Source organism: Bufo bufo, chromosome 1 (assembly GCF_905171765.1).
Source record: "Bufo bufo chromosome 1, aBufBuf1.1, whole genome shotgun sequence".
In the NCBI taxonomy this organism is placed as follows: Eukaryota; Metazoa; Chordata; class Amphibia; order Anura; family Bufonidae; genus Bufo; species Bufo bufo.
This window is the reverse complement of record NC_053389.1, coordinates 105,547,187-105,567,399: the sequence shown is the minus strand read 5'-3', so window position 1 is coordinate 105,567,399 and position 20,213 is coordinate 105,547,187. Positions and strand designations below refer to the sequence as shown.

The window sequence follows — 20,213 nt, the reverse complement described above, 5'->3', positions numbered from 1 at the left end:
ACCCTCTGAACTGATATTGAAGGGATGCCGGAGGGGTTTTAAGAAGAGCTGTTGTCTTGCGTGTATGTATTGGATATGTATCTATAAATATTCATTCCGGTTTCCATACATCATATCATTGTACTGAGCTTAAAAGTAAACTGAATTACCATTCGACTGCTTGTGTATTAGTGGGCAGGTTCCACAGCAGATAAATATAGCTTAAGAGAAACCCTTCCATCTTGATAAGGGTTCCTTAACCCTGTCATTGTCATCATGCGCACTGGAATGCAAATAGTGATTCATTGTTTGTTCCCTGTGTAGGAGCCCGGTCTGGTTGGATCACTTCTCTTGTGACTGTTGATCACAAGTGTTAACTTTCCGTGTGACAAGATCAGAAAGCTGGAGTTCTGGAATATAATGCCGAGCAGGATGGGGTCAAGAATGGATTTATCAAAGGACTTCATTAAAATGAAAGCACACTACAATGGGTGAGTATTTAACCGGGTGACATTATATTTATTCTCATTTGTTGATCTTTTTAAATGGACTAGTGTATGGTTAATGGCCAGAAAGAGCAGAAACGTGTCTGTGTCTGTTGTTTCTGTTATCTCTCATATCTCCCGTTTTATGAGAAGCTCCAGAAGCTGTTTGATACATATCAGTAAGGGCCCATTCACACGACGGTATGGTAGTTGTGCCCGTGTTGCGGTCTGCAAAACACGGGCATCGGCCGTGTGAAAACTGCATAGCGGATGCAGACCCATTGACTTGAATGGGTCTGCAATCCGCAAGATACAGCAAAAGATAGGACATGTTCTATCTTTTGCGGTATGGAGGCATGGATCGGAAGCCCTTTCGGGTTTGTGCCTTTGCACCACAGCAGAACATACGTGTAGGATATGTCCTATCTTGTGGATCGTTGACCCATTCAAGTACGGTAAACGGGTCCTCACCGCAGCACAGAGTTCACATGGCCGGTGCCCGTATATTTTGGACTGCTATATGGGCACAGCTCTTCTGAATGGGGCCTAAATGATACAGCCAGCCCTGTCTGTGGGCTGCCCTTTTTATAAACAACTGACTTTGGGTTTGGCGGCCGTTTTAAATGTATAATTTTTTATTTTTTTTTTATCCATAGATTTGCATGCACCTTTTTATTAATATACATATGATATGACAAATTTTACTGTAGTTAAACTTTACAGAAAAATTACTGGGACTGGGTAGTAAATGTGCCTGCCAGCCTCCTTTTAAGTCATTGTGCTACAGATCCACCTATTCCCAGTCTCTATGGCTTTCATCTTTAAGACGACCGCCAAGGTTTGGCATAGACCTTACAGGGAAATTTCCTGGTGGGCTGATACCCAGGGGGCCACCTGGGCCATCTTCATGGCCGGCTAGTGAAAGTTTTTGGGGCAGTATTTTCTGATGGACTGTGGTGTTTGGCTCTGTTGGGGTGGTATAATGTGCCACAATATGGTATTGCTGGCCCTGCCTTCCATCAATTTGGACCCAACTACAAAACGGGGCCACTTTTTAGTATTTTTTCCAGGGCTGCTTTAAATTCCCAGTTCGCCCCTGCCGCCAGCTTCTAAGACTATCATCTGCACAGTGTGAGACACTCTCCAGGCCCCTGTCAGGTTGACTAATGCTGTCTCTTCCCCTGCAGGCTATCAGGACCTCTCACACAGTGGCAGTCCATACTTGTGTGACCACTGGTGTTCTCTCTCCTTTCTTGTAGGACAGGCACTTGTTGAACAAGGTTCAGAATTCTTTTTAGCCACTTAGAGACACCACATCCACTTGGAGGTTCAAAGAAATTTAAATAAAGACTGTATTTTCTTAATCCATACATTTTGCCCCCACCTTCACTGGCTCCCAAGGTGACCACCGTCCCCTCATTTACTGTTCCTGACTGTATAATCCAGACTCCAAATAGCTACTAAATCTTTTGAAATTCTATTCAGCAGAAATAATGGAAGTCTTTCATTACATCACAAGTATATTATGTGACCTCAGCGTTGTCCTCCTGTGACCCTTTCTACATTGTGTAACGTCCATTAAGGGTAACTTTGGTTTGATAGCATAGCTGAGATATTCATAATTTTTGGCAGAACCCAGACATGGTGCAGTTCAGAATGTGCTGCTTCCACCTGAATGCTAAAGAACATATTGTGTGGCAGCGTCCCAAAACAAGAACTCCCCAGAGCAATCTGGGTGTGTATAGGTGCAGTGTAATGTGCCGTACACAAACCTGTGAATATACTGTATGGACAAACACCTACAACAGCTTTTATGACATCCCATTCTACAGCCATGGACATTCATATGAAGGTGATTTCCCCCTTTGCAGCTAAAACAGCTTTCACCCTTCTGGGAAAGCTTTGTACAAGATTTTGGAGGGGGTCTGTGGTCTGAGGATGGTCGGACACTGATGTTGGATCAGATGGACGTGCCCACAATCTCCATTCTAGTTCATTCTAAATGTGTTTGGAGTTGAGTTCTGGACTCTGTGTGGGCCAGTCATGTTCTTTCACACCAAAATCCTCCGACCATGCCTCTGTGGACCTTGCACTTCATGGAAACCCAGCAGACCCTGTTATGGCCAGTGGGGTCTGTCAGTGTTTGTCATGTGATGGATGCGGCATCACTGGTATATTCCTTAAGGCTCATGCCTATGACCGCGCCGTATTTTGCGTTCCACAAAATGGATCCACGAAATACAGATGCCACCCGTGTGCGTTCCACAATTTGCGGAACAGAACGAGTCGCCCATAATAGAAATTCCTATTCTTGTCGTCAAAATGGACAAGAATAGGACTTGTTTTATATATTTTTATTTTTTTTGGGAAGCCCAGCAGAACAGAGCAGAGCAGCGGATGTGGACAGCACACGGATTGCTGTCTGCATCTTTTGCGGCCCCGTTGAAGTGAATGGGTCCGCATCTGAGCTGCACGGATGTGGACCCAAACAACGTTCTTGTGCATGAGCCCTTATTTGGCTACGATGGAGCAGAACAGGAATAATGCAGGTGTGAACCCAGCCTAAAACACCTTTGAGATTCTGTAAATAATAATAAATCCATGTGGCCCCTTTGTACTAAACTATGCTAAGTGTCATTTTGGCATAACTGCGGAGGTATGCATCTGCAAATGCGGTGTGAATAGAGCCTAACTAAACCTATACTTTCATTTGAGTTGTGTCCATGCCCAGATGATGTACTTCAGGTTGGCATCTTGGTGACATTCCTTACTGGAGAACTAGAGGTGGTAGACGCAGGTCTCGTTTACCGTGTTTTAGACAGAACAGGTTAGATAAAGTGACGCGATCACTGCTGACCAAGAACTTAAGCATTTTGTTTCCACCCGTTCTAGTACGTATGCATTTTTACGTCTTTACCATGTGTGTCAATCAGTCTCACACAGTACATTGGAAGCTTATGCGTTCCTGAGAAGATTAGTAGTTTAGTTAGAATAACGGAAGTGATGGAGGACAGGTGGAGCTCGTCTTACCAGAATTGGTCACAAGGTAGTTATACTGATACAGAAGAGTCCGAGACTTCTCAATTCTGCCATTCGAGGAAGTGAACTGACTCTGAATTAACATTTTATTGCCTATCCATGTCAAAGTAGTGTAAGGCCTATTGCACACGACCGTATGGCTTTTTCAGTGTTTTGCGGTCCGTTTTTCACGGATCCGTTGTTCCATTTTTTGTTTCCGTTGTGTTTCCGTTTCTGTTCCGTTTTTCCGTTCCGTTTTTCCGTATGGCATATACAGTATACAGTAATTACATAGATAAAATTGGGCTGGGCATAACATTTTCAATAGATGGTTCAGCAAAGAACGGAAACGGAAGACATATGGATGCATTTCCGTATGTGTTCCCTTTTTTTTGCAGACTCATTGACTTGAATGGAGCCACGGACCGTGATTTGCGGGCAATAATAGGACATGTTCTATGTTGGAACGGAAATACGGAAACGGAATGCATACGGAGTACGTTCCGTTTTTTTGGCGGAACCATTGAAATGAATGGTTCCGTATACGGAACGCAAAAAACGGCCAGTAAACGGGGAAAAAAAACGGCCGTGTGCAGGAGGCCTAAGGCTGACCATCAGATAAACGTCAACAGTACAGAGGAGCCTGGCGGTGACTTTGGGGGGAAACGAGATGCCCAATACTTTATTTGCTAGTAGTTAAAGGGATATTCTGTGTTTTTTTTTTTTTTTTTTTTTACAAATTTTATTTGTTTATACAGTAAATTAGGATTTTTTGCGGAGCCATTCATTTCAATGGGGCTACAAAAGATGTGGCTGCACACTGTGCGCTGTCCTAAATCCGTCTGTCCGTTTTGCGGCTGCTCGAAAAAGATAGAACATATCCTATTCTTGTATGTTGATTTTAGGACCACAAAATGGATATGGTTGTGTGCATGATGCCTTACATGACATCTGTATGCTGATCCAGCACATATAACACTACCGTGGGATAACTACATAGGACTAATTGTGGAAAACATTTGTGGTTATTAAAACGGCTGCTTCACTGTATGTGTGTACATGGCTTCCTGTTTCCAGGTAATTTTGCAAAATGGCTCACTATCTCTCTAGGTGATGTTATGTTAATAAAGTTAACTGTAAACAAAGAAACAAAAACTAACGCAAAACCTACAGGGGAGACGAGGAGTACAAGATGTGTGTTTCTACACTGACAGACATGAGATGCTGCTACAGGCAGTAACACTGTATATACTGTATACATATGTGCTGCATCTCAATAAACTGCTGTTCACCTGTTAGATATCTGGATAGTTTACAGAGGTCACATGATAGGCTTGAGGGTCACATGACTGCCATCTACAGTCCTATCCTGCGCTCCTACGGATGCATTTTACAGGACTAAAATGGGCGGTACAATTTTTTTCGTTAGAAGCTATTTTGCGAATATGGTAAATATCTGCAAGCAAACTGCATGTATATTACAAAACGTTATAACTGCCTATTCTCAACATATAAAATAAAACCGAGATACCTCTTTAAAGGGAATTTGTCACTTATTATATTATATTTACATTAAAGTCCCCCCCCCAAAAAATCTAAAAATAATTACCTGGATGTATCCCCCTTTTCACCCAGGCAGCCCCTATGAGAGGCTTCTGCCTAGCGGTGTTCCGGGTGATGTCACCGGCACTAATGGGCGGGCTTTAACGCTGCCCTAGCCTGTAAAATGGCTAGGGCAGCACTAAAGCCTGCCTATTAGTTGCAGTGATGGGAACACCGCTAGGCGGAAGCCTCTGCCAAGCAGTGCAAATATCTAAACAAACAGCCCTTGTCCTGTGCGATCCAGCAGTGGGCAAGGGAGAGCATCGGAGCACTGTCCTTTTGTTCTGAGCCACTGATCAGCTGTTTAAAGAGACTCCCCTGGTGCTCTGGTTAATGCTATGGCCATTTGCTAGGCGCAGCTCCATTCAAGTGAATGGGACCGAGCAGTAACGCCAAGCACAGCCGCTATACAATAGATGACTGTGTGCATTGTGAGCTGAAAGGGGGGCCCCCCCCCCCCCCATGGCCCTGCTGCCTCCTCAAACAGCTCCACCAATTTGATATTGATGACTTATCCTGAGGAGAGGTCATCAGTATTAAACACCTGGAAAACCCCTTTAAATAGTAATAGAAAGGAACTCATGTACCTTTTGGGCACATGTGCTTCTTGGGGTACTTTCACACTAGCGTTTTTCTTTTCCGGTGTTGAGTTCCGTCACAGGAGTTTTATCCTAATGCATTCTGAATGGAGAGCAATCCATTCAGTATGCATCAGGATGCATCAGTTCAGTCCCTCTTACGTTTTTTTGGGCCGGAGAAAATACCGCAGCATGCTGTAGTTTTCTCTCCGGCCAAAAATACTGAACACTTGCCGGAATGCCGGATCCGGCATTAATTTTACATAAAGTGTATTAGTGCTGGATCCGGCATTAAGTGTTTTGGGAAAACGGATCCGGTTTTCCGGTCTGCGCATGCGCAGACCTTTTTAAAAATGCAAAAATAAAAAAAAAATACCGGATCCGTTTTTCCAGATGACACCGGAGAGACTGATTCGGTATTTCAATGCATTTGTCAGACAGATCCAGATCCGTCTGACAAATGCCATCCGTTTGCATCAGGATTACCGGATCCGGCAGGCAGTTCCGGCGCTGGAACTGCCTGCCGGAATCCTCTGCCGCAAGTGTGAAAGTACCCTAAACGTATGTCCTGCCTACTACTGCAAGCATGGATTGTCCAGAAACTGTTTGGGCTATGTTCACACGTTTTTATGCTTTTTAGTAGCTTAAAAAAGTTTTAATAACTGATGGAAATGTATGAACAATGTGACACTTTTGTTACCATGCCTCTTATCAATAGGGGGTGTTCATACATACTGTGGCCTAACACAGTACACATTGATTTGTATGGTGTCAGGGACAGTCAGTTGAATAGTAATACCTTGTTGTCAATTTATTCAAATATTACCAAAAGGAATAATAGATGGATGACACAATGCAGATTTCTAAGAAAGAACTATGGAGAATTATTTTACAGACATGTAATTTTTGTGGCAGTTTTGAGCCAAACGGCACTGGATGCACAAATAGGACAAGTATAAAGGAATTACTTGATCCTCCTCTTATGTGTTTGGCTAAAAACTGCATCAAAAACAATCGCATGAATTTACTAAAACTAGAGCTGACCGGTCCTCTTTCAGCTTCTTTCACACATAGTAGGTTTTTATGAAAAACGCCTGTTTTTATTATTATTTTTTTATTTATTTTCTTGCCCAAAAATGCTGCAGCCTGATGTTACATGAAAGGACTTTACCCAACTGGCACTGAGGGCATATAGCTAGGATATGTGATCAGTAGAGATGAGCGAATTTCAGGTTATGAAATTCGTTCACGCTTCGCTTGGTGGTAAAAGTTGAATTGCTTTATGGATTCCGTTACCACGGACCCTAACGCAATTATATGACGGAATGCATAACGGAATGCCTTTAGAGACATTCCGTTATTCATTCCGTCATAATAAAAGTCCATGGGCTGCAAAACGGATCTGTCCTGTTTACGTTATGCAGGCAAGTCCTCTCCTGTATAACGGAAACGGGACAGATCTGTTTTGCAGCCCATGGACTTGTATTACGATGGAATGAATAACGAAATGCATCTAAAGGCATTCCGTTATGCATTCCGTCATAATTGCGTTATGGTCCGTGGCAATTCACCTTTTACCAGTGAACGAATTTCAAAATATGAAATTCGCTTATCTCTAGTGATCAGTGTCAGATAGGTGCAGGTCTCGCCTCTGGGACCTCCTCCTGTCTTCTGATGAGAGAGCGAACCACACATGTGCAGTGTGCTCACCATTCACTCACTATGGTCGTTGTAAAAATAGACGAGTGAGCACGCTAGACTATTTTCGGAAGTCCCATAGCAGTGAGTAGAGTGCATTGTGCATTGGCCACCTCGCTATTCACCAAGAGAGTGCTGGAAATAGCAGAAATACCATAGTGGTGAACAGAGGGTGGCTGTCCTTGCGTAGTGTGCTCCACCTTTAACTTTTTGGAGCCAGGAGTCTTTTCCACCTCTGGAAGCTACTCCTATCTGACATTGTTTGCATATCCTATAGATATGCATCAATGTCTCAGATGGGAATATCCCTTTAGGCCGGGGTCACGCTCTACTATTAAATGGGTTCTGCACTCTGTTTAAACCAGGCATCTCAAACTCGCGGCCCTCCAGCTGTTGTAAAACTACAACTCCCACAATGCCCTGCTGTAGGCTGATACCTGTAGGCTGTCCGGGCATGCTGGGAGTTGGAGTTTTGCAACAGCTGGAGGGCCGCGAGTTTGAGATGCCTGGTTTAAACTGATGATCTATCCTCTGGATAGATCATTAGCATCTGATCGGCGGGGTCCGGCAACCCGGGATCCCCGCCGATCAGCTGTTTGAGAAGGCAGTGGTGCTCCAGCAGCGCCGTGGCCTTCTCGCGGTTTACTGCTGGCCGAGTGACGTCACGACTCGTATCAACTGGGCGGGGCTAAGCTCCATTCAAGGGAACGGAGCTTAGCGGCGCCCAGGCAAGTTGATACTAGTCGTGACATCACTGGGCCTGCGGTAAACGGTGAGAAGGCCGCGGCGCTGCTGGAGCGCCGATGCCGTCTCAAACAGCTGATCGGCGGGGGTCCCGGGTGTCGGACCCCCGCCGATCAGAATCTGCTGATCTATCCAGAGGATAGATCATCAGTTTAAACAAACTGCAGAACCCCTTTAACTGCGGATTACGTAGCGTTGTACAGTACCAGCAAAGTAGATGAGACTTTCTGACTTCTCATCCACATGCAGCATAAAACATTTGACATACTGCGGTATTGTGGATTTGGAATGGTGAGGGTGAAATCGGCTTGCTTTTCCGCAGGAAAAACCTCATGTAATATGTATAGTGCTGTTTGTGTTTTTTTTGTGTTCCCACCCCGCTGGATTTTCCATTGCATCTATCCCTGGCCTGGTCAAATGGAAAATGCATCTCCTGTAGCGGGTTTGGCAGGATTTTTTTTATTTTTTTTTAATTTTATTTTCTTTTTTTTTTTATATATTTTTTTTTTTACATTATCTAAAATACATATGCTATAACCATAATAACTATAATTACAATGTGCGAAGGAAGCCTGAATGGGTAGAATAGTATCTCATGCATTTATTAGTTGCCTTGCTCTTACTAGACGTTGTCTAGACTTTCAAAATACTTCTCAGTTCAGATTTTGCATATTAATAAGTGGGAATTGGTGGGACTTTGACAGAATTGATTACTGCCTGTGTTCATACTTGCTGGACACAACATAGACTATGCTTTTGTAGGTGAGCCACTTCACCGAGCATGTCACAAAGGCCACCTGCCCAGAGTGAAGTGAATGCACGGGTGTCCTCCGTTTCTGGTTGCGGATTTTGGTGCGGATTACACGTGGTTTTGCTGCAGATCTCCTCCTTCCATTGAAATCTGCAGCTCAAACTGCAAACAAAATTGACATGCTGTGGATTTAGAAATCCGCACTGCAGGACAATTTCAGCAAAGTGTACTTGAGGTTTGTGTAGTCTCCTACACTTCCCTTGTACTGTAATAAGCTGCGTTTGTTTCCACAAGAGAATCCGCGTGGAAAACCTGCATGTATTCCGCAAAGTGTGCAGGTGGCCTACATGTTCAGGGCTTGTTTGGATAGGGTTTGCTAATTCACATTATCTGCTTTATGAATATGTAGCATTCGTGTGTTGTCACACCCAGTGACTAGCAATGTCACACGTGTCTTGCTGGGTCACTTTATTTTCTGCATTTATCTTGCAGGGAGCAGGAACGCGTTAGTCACTTGCATCTGAATTCTTGTCTGTCATTATATATCATCACGTGCGTCCCGTTAATAGGCCTATGTTACAGTGCGCTAATGGACACCTCAACTGTTAAGGTTGTAATTTATCTTGAACGTTTTGAGTAATGCTGCAAGCGCTGACTGATTCATTACGCTCATGGCATAAACGAGAACTCCACCTAAATACTTAATTTCCTGTTACCTTTATCCTTACTCACACGTGGAGCAGTTTTAGATCTAATCAGGTATTACTCAGCCACGTGCTCCCATCGTGCTGATACAGTAGCTGGACAGGGTTTGTATTAAACTTCATGAAGTTTTAACACAAATATGAAATCTTTAAAGGGACGGTTTCATCAGAGAATTTTTAATTATTTTGTTTTTAAATCCTGTTTTGATCAGGTGGGTGCAGGAGCTGCGCCTGCCCGATCAGCGGCAGGGGTCCGGCAGTCACTGATAGCCAGACCCCTGCTGCATGCGCCGGCATCGGTGAAATCACCGATGTCGGCTCATTAACCCCTGCACAGCCGCGGTCAGCGCTGATCGCGGCACGTGCGATGTCCGTGCAGGGAGAAAGCAGACATCGGGTCCCACGCTCCCGATGGCATGGAAGGCAGCACGATGCTTTCCTTAGGCATCGTGGCTGCCTCCCGGGAGAGCCTGGCAGATCCAGCCCCCTGGATCTCAGGCAGGAAGGCTGTAAGTGTATTACAGTGTGTAACACACTTACAGCTAATGCATGACAATACAGAAGTATTGTCATGCATTGTGATAGGGATCAGACCCCCAAAAGTTGAACTCCCAGAGTGGGACAAAAAATAAAGTGGGGAAAAAAAAGAAAAAAAAAAGCCTTTTGCCAAAATAAAGAGAATTTTTTTTTTAAAAAATAAGGAAAAAAAGAAAATTGGGTATCGCTGCGTCCGCATCGACCGGCTCTATAAAACTATCACATAACCTAACCCCTCAGGTGAACACCGTCAAAAAATAAAATAAAAATAGAAACTGTGCTAAATAAACCATTATTTATATATTTTTTTTGTCGCCTTACATTACTAAAAGTGAAACACCAAGTGATCAAAAAGGCGTATACCCCCCAAAATAGTACCAATATACTCGTCACCTCATCCTGCAAAAAATGAGACAATCGCCCATGAAATAAAATAAACTATGGCTCAGAATATGGAGACACTATAAAACATTGTTTTTTGTTTTAGTTTTTGTGTGTCAAAAATGCTGTTATTGTGTAAAACTTAAGTAAATAAAAAAAAAGTATACATATTAGCTATTGCCACATCCGTAACAACCTGCTCTATAAACATCCCACATGACCTAACCCTTCAGGTGACCATCGTAAAAACTGTCAAAAAAGCTGTCGCCTTACATCACAAAAAGTGTAATAGCAAGCGATCAAAAAGTCATTTGCACCCTATAATAGAACCAATCAAACCAATCTCATCCTGAAAAAACTGAGCTCCTACACAAGAAAGTCGCCCAAAAAATAAAAAAACTACGGCTTTGTGGAGACACTAAAAAAATCTTTTTTTTTAAATGCTTTATGTAAAACTGAAACCAACAACCAAAAATAGTCATATTTGGTATTGTCGCGTCCGTGACAACCTGTTCTATAAAAATACCACATGATCTAACCTGTCAGATGAATGATGTAAATAACAAAAAAATAAAACGTTGCCAAAACAGCTATTTTCTTTTTGTTACCTTGCCTCACAAAAAGTGTAATCTAAAGCAACCAAAAATCATATGTACCCTAAACTAGTACCAATAAAACTGCCACCTTATCCCGTAGTTTCCAAAATGGGGTAACTTTTTTGGAGTTTCTACTCTAGGGGTACATCAGGGGGGCTTCAAATGGGACATGGTGTCAAAAAAAACAGTCCAGCAAATTCTGCCTTCCAAAAACCATATGGCTCACCTTTCCTTCTGCGCCCTGCCGTGTGCCCGTACAGCAGTTTACGACCACATATGGGGTGTTTCTGTAAACTACAGAATCAGGGCCATAAATATTGAGTGTTGTTTGGCTGTTAACCCTTGCTTTGTAACTGGGAAAAAATGGATTAAAATGGAAAATCTGCCATTCTGAAATTTCATCTCTATTTTCCATTTATTCTTGTGGAACACCTAAAGGGTTAACAAAGTTTGTAAAATCAGTTTTGAATACCTTGAGGGGTGTAGTTTCTAAAATGGGGTCATTTTGGGGTGGTTTCTATTATTTAAGCCTCAAAGTGACTTCAGACTCGAACTGGTCCTTTAAAAAGTGGGTTTTGGAAATTTTCTGAAAAATTTCAAGATTTGTTTCTAAACTTTTCTAAACATTCGCTGGCAGGCTGTAGATGCGATTTATTTTATTGATTTTTATTTTTTTTTACCCCAAAAAGGTATTTTGGACGCTGTTTTGTTAACAGCGTCTGATATACCTGCTACCTGGTCCTCTGGTGGTCCCTTTTGCTTGGATCGACCACCAGAGGACACAGGCAGCTCTGTAAGTAGCACCAAACACCATTACACTACACGCCCCCCCTGTCACTTATTAACCCCTGATCACACCATATTAGACTCCCTGATCAACCCCTGTCTTTGATCACCCCCCTGTAAGGCTCCATTCAGACGTCCATATGTGTTTTGCGGATCCGCAAAACACGGACATCGGCAATGTACTTTCCGCATTTTGCGGATCCGCACATTGCCAGAACTATATAGAAAATGCCTTTTCTTGTCCGCAATTGCGGACAAGAATAGGACTTGTTCTATAGGCTCTACAAAAAAACGCAGTGCTCGCCCGATCAGGCCTGATCTTGTGCGCACACTTGCGTTCAGTCCGCCCCACCGCAGTGACAGAATTTTTTTTTTCGGATCACTGCAAAAACACCGTAAAATCGCTGCGGTGCTATAAAGATCACTGTTGAGGGGCATGGCGAGTTCATAGAATTTTTTTATTTATTTTTTTGGCAAAAGTTATTGGAAATTGATTTTTTTTTTTTTTTTCTTACAACGTCTCATATTCCACTAACTTGTGAAAAAAATTAAATCTCACATGAACTCACCATACCCCTCACGGAATCCAAATGCATAATTTTTTTTTGACATTTAGAAGGCAAGTATGATGACCAATGGTGGTCCTTCCAGACAAGTCTGTAAATTAGTGCATGACCCCTTTAAGACTTTTGAGAGCAGCTACATTGGCCATAGACACAATGGACCGGAGCTGACCCCATTGACTTCTATGGGAGAGGTTTCTGGACATGCTCTGTGACCTGTGCAGAGGTCAGGAGGAAGCTGATAATATCACATATTGTGAGTCCTGTTATCTATATAGAAGTGTTACTTGTCATTGTTGTTCTGCCTGTGATGATATGGCTACTGGAATGTTACCTGCACAGAACAGGAATCTCATGACCTCTTAATAGAACTAGTGGCCAGTGTGAAAATATCAGGATTATATTAAATATATAATTAATTTTTTATTTTTTTCAAATGTTATCGACCGTGATGTGGAAAATTAAAAGTCACCAAAAATTCTAAAAAGAAGTTTAACATAGAAACACGGTGCAATTATTTGGTCCATTATTTCCATCAGTTACCAGTAGTGAAGCCTTCAGAGATGATGTATAATGGAAAGATCTGCACCTGTTGACGCGCACCTAGTTTTGGCTCTGATGGAAATAACTAGGGATGAGCGAATCGACTTCCGATGAAACATCCGAAGTCTGTTCGCATAAAATTTCATTTGAATACTGTACAGAGCGAGCGCTCCGTACAGTATTAGAATGTATTGGCTCCGATGAGCCGAAGTTATTACTTTGAAGTCTCGCGAGACTTTGGGTATTAACTTCAGAAATTTATTTCTACTGTTAAAACTTTTTCCCGAACTCTGGTTCAGTTCCAAGTTTTTTTTATATTCTGTTCTTCTGATGGATCAGGAGAAAGTAAAACTAAATGGTCATGTGAACCCGGCCGTAGTCTGTCTGTCTTTTGTTGTGTCGAAAGTTATTTTTAAATCCCAGTCGCTATACGTGCATTTGGCAGGCGTTACTCTGTATTCCTGGGGACTGCAATAGTCTCACTTAAGTCTTTGTGTAGCCTTCATTATATAACCGTTTGGGATCTGTTGCCTGTCCAGAAGCTGTATTGCCATGGACTACAGAGATTTCATTAAGTGTGAACCCTTCATGTATTTTTCTTCTTATGTTTTCTAAGGGCTGATCCTGGCCGTGTGCATGCTGCCATTTTCTTTTTCAATAGTAATGTCCTATCATTTTCTGCGAAATGGTGCTATTCTTTTGACAGGAGTCATTGGGATTCCAGTCTCTCCCTCTGTGCTCATTGCATTGTGGTTTGTCCTCACTTATACCTGGTTTTAGTGAAGGGAAATCTCAGCACTCAAAGCTTTATAGGCTTCTATTTATGCCCACTTTCCTTTATGGATACCCCTGGATCGTAGCGTTTGGCTATAGGCCAAATCTTTTTATGATATTCTTCAACAAAAGCATTATCTTTCTTTACAAAAGATATGCCTTTCTTCCGTATTCAGCACTTAGCCACCCATACACTTTGGAACAGTGAAGAGATGACATCTTGACTCTTTGAGTTTTTCAGCATAGCCCCGAACACTTGGGCCTCATTCACACGGGCGAGTTTTCCACGCGGGTGCAATGCGTGACGTGAACGCATTGCATCTGCACTGAATCCGGACCCATTAATTTCTATGGGGCTGTGCACACGAGCGGTGATTTTTCACGCATCACTTGTGCGTTGCGTGAAAATCGCAGCATGTTCTATATTCTGCGTTTTTCACGCAACGCAGGCCCCATAGAAGTGAATGGGGCTGCATGAAAATCGCAAGCAAGTGCGGATGCGGTGCGATTTTCACGCATGATTGCTAGGAGACGATCGGGATGGGGACCCGATCATTATTATTTTCCCTTATAACATGGTTATAAGGGAAAATAATAGCATTCTGAATACAGAATGCATAGTACAATAGGGCTGGAGGGGTTAAAAAAAAATGAAAATAATTTAAAGGATAACTGTCACACTTAGACACTAATTTCAATTTTCATATATGTACTTACTAATAACATGATATTCCAGAATCCGTTACTGACTGACTTACCCCATATTTAATAAGATTCAGCCCTTAGCAACCAGTCTGCATAAAACTGCAATTTCACTATTCAGTTAAGATGGCCGCCACTGCCCTCACCCTGAGGCTAATCCCGCCTGCCCTCACTAGCCAGTAACAATAGCCCCCCAAAAGTGTCAGTAACCAGAGCCCTCCCCCCTAAAGGGTTAATCTCCTACAGCACAAAGGGGTCCTCTTACCACATGTTGCTTTCATTTCTACACTGAGCAGATGGCAGATCTCCCTTCCCTGGTCTGCGCTGCTTCAACTCTACTTCTCCAGCTCTGCTGAGTGAGGGAGCGTCTGCCAAGTGCAGGGACATGGAGAAGTGCACACAGCCCAGGCACTGTTATCAGCTGCTGGGGAGGACCTGGCTTTAATCATTTACTTACAGTCCCTGGCTGTCAGTAATCTGACCTTGCACGCAGCCTGCTTCTGCGTCCTCCGTCCTTCAACACATAGACGGACCATGCCTAGCAACCCTATTTTAAGCACAGGTAAAAGTAGGCAGTACAGGGAACAAAACTGTGGAATTAAGGGGTAATTGAATACACAGTGAAAATTTTTAAATAGGGCCACCAAGGTTATATTAATCCCCACAATCCAATACTCCAAAAAAAAAAAATATACGACAGTTATACTTTAACTCGCCTTAATCCACTTGTTCGCGCAGCCGGCATCTCTTCTGTCATCTTCTTTGAGGAATAGGACCTTTTGATGACATCACTGCGCTCATCACATGGTCTGTCACATGATCTTTTACCATGGTGATGGATCATGTGACGGACCATGTGATGAGCGCAGTGACGTCATCAAAGGTCCTATTCCTCAAAGAAGAAGACAGAAGAGATGCCGGCTGCGCGAACAAGTGGATTAAGGCGAGTTAAATTATTATTATTTTTTTTTAACCCCTCCAGCCCTATTGTACTATGCATTCTGTATTCAGAATGCTATTATTTTCCCTTTTTATAACCATGTTATAAGGGGAAATAATACAATCTACACAACACTGAACCCAAACCTGAACTTCTGTGAAGAAGTTCGGGTCTGGGTACCACATTCATTTTTTTTATCACGCGTGTGCAAAACGCATTGCACCCGCGCGATAAAAACTGAACAACGGAACGCAATCGCAGTCAAAACTGACTGCAATTGCGTACCTACTCGCGCGGGTTTGCCGTAACTCATCCGGATCTTATCCGGACACGCTCGTGTGAAAGAGCCCTTAGAAGTTTGTGGCGTTCTTACTGATGTCTAAGGGGTCTCTTACTGTCGGGGTACATGAAAGGGGTTTTCTCTGGATAGGTCATCAGTATCAGAACAGTGGAGGTCTGACACCCGGGACCCTAGTGTTGGGCAATATACCGGTATCTACAATATGGCGATATCACTGTTTCCTAATTGCCGCAGTATTTTAGTGACGACATAAGGGCGGCCGCTTCCATGACAGGTAATTGAAAACTTGTAATGGAAGCTGCTGGTTAACCCTTCCACTACCAGCACTGTACATGCTCTGCCTCACTCGTGTCCTGCTCTCGCATCTACTCTCCTGCTGAGTGGGGCCTTCATCAATGCCCGAGGCCTTCCAGCTGCTGCCCTCAGCTGAAGCCTGCCTCAGTTGTCTGCCCAGACTCTTGCCTGCCCTAGTGACTGTTATGGTGGACTCATAGTGGTATGTGCTGCCCAAGTAATATATTGTGTATTATGTCATTTGTACTAGTAATATGATGTATCAATATATGCAGTGTATACTAGTGCATCACATTACTAGTACATTACATAACATGTTATATGGTGTACGGTGCACAGCTCTGTATATGGTATAGCGGTCATGCATGTATACTGAAGCTCAACTCCCATTTAAGAAGGTGAGAGCTGGGCTATAGTACACTGGTGAATGACCAGCTCCACACCTTGTATAAATTCTGGTGCCACGGCTGCTTGAAACAGCTGATTGGTGGGGGTGCAAGTTATCGTACCCCTACTGATAGGTCATCAATATCTGTAACCCAGGTAATCACTTTGAATGTGTGTAAAAAAACATATATTGTGTTGGTACTGCTGGGGCAGTATATTGTGCTGTAATGCGGTATCGGGTTCTGCTGGGGCAGTATATTGTGCTGCAGTGTAGTATTGGGTTCTGCTGGGGCAGTATATTGTGCTGTACTGTGGTATTTGGTTCTGCTGGGGCAGTATATTGTGCTGTAATGCGGTATCGGGTTCTGCTGGGGCAGTATATTGTGCTGCAGTGTAGTATTGGGTTCTGCTGGGGCAGTATATTGTGCTGTACTGTGGTATTTGGTTCTGCTGGGGCAGTATATTGTGCTGCATTGTGGTATTGGGTTCTGCTGGGGCAGTATATTGTGCTGTACTGTGGTATTGGGTTCTGCTGGGGCAGTATATTGTGCTGCATTGTGGTATTGGGTTCTGCTGGGGCAGTATATTGTGCTGTACTGTGGTATTGGGTTCTGCTGGGGCAGTATATTGTGCTGCATTGTGGTATTGGGTTCTGCTGGGGCAGTATATTGTGCTGTACTGTAGTATTGGGTTCTGCTGGGGCAGTATATTGTGTTGTACTGTGGTATTGTATTCTGCTGGGGCAGTATATTGTGCTGTACTGTAGTATTGGTGGCCCTGTCTAATTGTGTTGCCCTGCCTTCTAACAATTTAACCTCCTCTACAACATGGAGCCCTTCCCTTCGTCCAATCCTTTGTGACCCCGCCGATCAGCTGTTGAGAAGGCACCCATGTGCAGCTTTGCTTAAGCTATGTGACGTCTCTCTCCTCAGGCGCAGCTCAGCCCCATTCACAGCTGCTGTCCAATGTATGGCGCTGTGCTTGGTGAGGTGAGAGATGGTCACAGTATTACGGTGCCTTCTCTAGCAGCTGATCAGTGGGTGTTGGACCCCCATAGATTAGATATTAATGACCTATCGAGAGGATAGGTCATCAGTTCAAAAATCCTGGAGAACTCCTTAAATAAATTAAAATAAACTGACTTTCCTAGTCTGCACTACTTCAAATTCAGAAATCTTCTGTCTAGTAGACAGACTTCCGGGGAGAACTCGGGGCGATGTAAAGCACCACATAAACGCCTTCACATCACATTTGTCAATATAAAATGTCTCTCCAGTTTTTGTGGTTTAATTTGTGTTTGTCTACATTGGAATATCAGACACATTCCGGTAAGGCTACTTTCACACTAGCGTTTTTGTTTTCCGGCACAAACTCAATGCTGGAAAAGAACTGATCAGGCATATCCCCATGCATTCTGAATGGAGAGTAATCCGTTCAGGATGTCTTCAGTTCAGTCGTTTTGACTGATCAGGCAAAAGAGAAAACCGTAAGGCCTCTTTCACACTTGCGTTGTCCGGATCCGGCGTGTACTCCACTTGCCAGAATTACATTTCGGATCCGGAAAAACGCAAGTGTACTGAAAACATTTGAAGACGGAACCGTCTTCAAATGCTTTCAGTGTTACTATGGCACCCAGGACGCTATTAAAGTCCTGGTTGCCATAGTAGGAGCGGGGATCGGGGGAGCGGTATACTTACAGTCCGTGCGGCTCCCGGGGCGCTCCAGAATGACGTCAGAGCGCCCCATGCGCATGGATGACGTGATCCATGTGATCACATGATCCATGCGCTTGGGGCGCCCTGACGTCACTCTGGAGCGCCCGGGGAGCCGCACGGACGGTAAGTATACTGCTCCCCCGCTCCCCGCTACACTTTACCATGGCTGCCAGGACTTTAGCGTCCTGGCAGCCATGGTAACCACTCTGAAACTCTGAAAAAGCTAAATGTCGGCTCCGGCAATGCGCCGAAACGACGTTTAGCTTAAGGCCGGATCCGGATCAATGCCTTTCAATGGGCATTAATTCCGGATCCGGCCTTGCGGCAAGTGTTCCGGATTTTTGGCCGGAGCAAAAAGCGCAGCATGCTGCGGTATTTTCTCCGGCCAAAAAACGTTCCGTTCCGGAACTGAAGACATCCTGATGCATCCTGAACGGATTTCTCTCCATTCAGAATGCATTAGGATAATCCTGATCAGGATTTTTCCGGCATAGAGCCCCGACGACGGAACTCTATGCCGGAAGACAAGAACGCAGGTGTGAAAGAGCCCTAACATGCTATGGTTTTATCTCCGGCGAAAAAAAAACTGAAGACTTGCCTGAATGCCGGATCCGGCATTCAAAATACCGTAATGCCGGATCCGTCCTTCCGGTCTGCGCATGTGCAGACCGGTAAAAATGTGAAAAAAAATACAAGACGGATCCGCCTGTCCCCATGACAAGCGGAGAGACGGATCCGTTCTTGCAATGCATTTGTGAGACGGATCTGCATCCGGATGCGTCTCACAAATGCTTTCGGTCACATCCAGATCGGCGTATCCGGCGGGCAGTTCCGACGACAGAACGGCTTGCCGGATCACACTGCTGCAAGTGTAAAAGTAGCCTTAGGCTACTTTTTCACACTGGTGTTCGGTGCGAATCCTTCTTGTATCTGCACAGACGGATCTGCACCGATAATGCAAACGCTTGTATCCGTTAATAACGGATCAGTTTGCATTATTCATAAAAAAAAAATTTGAAGTCAAAACGGATCCGCTTTGACTTACATTGAAAGTCAATGGGGGATGGATCTGTTTTCAATTGCACCATATTGTGTCAGTGAAAAACGGATCCGTCCCCATTGACGGATCCGTCAGGACGGATCCGTTTGGCTCTGCATCGTCAGGCGGACACCAAAACGCTGCAAGCTGTGTTTTAGTGACCACCTAAAAAGCGCAACGGAGACCAAACGCAGCCAAATTGATGCATGCTGAACGGATCCTTTATCCATTCAGAATGCATTGGGGCTGAACTGATCCGTTTTGGGCCGCTTGTGAGAGCCCTGAAACGGATCTCACAAGCAGACTGAGAAACGCTAGTGTGAAAGGAGCCTAAACTTGTTTCTTTTCCTCCTCCTCTCTTTTTTTTTTTTTTTTTTAGTATCTGTCATTTTCATTAACTAGTTTAGGCCTCTTTCACACTTGCGTTGTCCGGATCCGGCGTGTACTCCACTTGCCGGAATTACACGCCGGATCCGGAAAAACGCAAGTGTACTGAAAGCATTTGAAGACGGAACCGTCTTCCAAATGCGTTCAGTGTTACTATGGCACCCAGGACGCTATTAAAGTCCTGGTTGCCATAGTAGGAGCGGGGAGCGGGGGAGCGGTATACTTACCGTCCGTGCGGCTCCCGGGGCGCTCCAGAATGACGTCAGAGCGCCCCATGCGCATGGATGACGTGATCCATGTGATCACATGATCCATGCGCTTGGGGCGCCCTGACGTCACTCTGGAGCGCCCGGGGAGCCGCACGGACGGTAAGTACACTGCTCCCCCGCTCCCCGCTACACTTTACCATGGCTGCCAGGACTTTAGCGTCCCGGCAGCCATGGTAACCATTCAGAAAAAGCTAAACGTCGGATCCGGTAATGCGCCGAAACGACGTTTAGCTTAAGGCCGGATCCGGATCAATGCCTTTCAATGGGCATTAATTCCGGATCCGGCCTTGCGGCAAGTGTTCCGGATTTTTGGCCGGAGCAAAAAGCGCAGCATGCTGCGGTATTTTCTCCGGCCAAAAAACGTTCCGTTCCGGAACTGAAGACATCCTGATGCATCCTGAACGGATTTCTCTCCATTCAGAATGCATTAGGATAATCCT

The 20,213-nt window shown here is 44.2% G+C and overlaps 1 protein-coding gene across 1 annotated transcript in view; it reads left to right on the top strand.

Moving 5' to 3' along the window:
* PRKCZ (protein kinase C zeta) overlaps positions 1-20,213 on the top strand; it is a 264,054-nt gene that overhangs the window by 22,416 nt on the left and 221,425 nt on the right. Inside the window, exon 2 of the mRNA XM_040427515.1 lies at positions 304-470. Coding sequence (XP_040283449.1) covers positions 400-470 — 71 coding nt within the window. The 5' untranslated portion in view covers positions 304-399. The remainder of the gene's footprint in view (positions 1-303; positions 471-20,213) is intronic.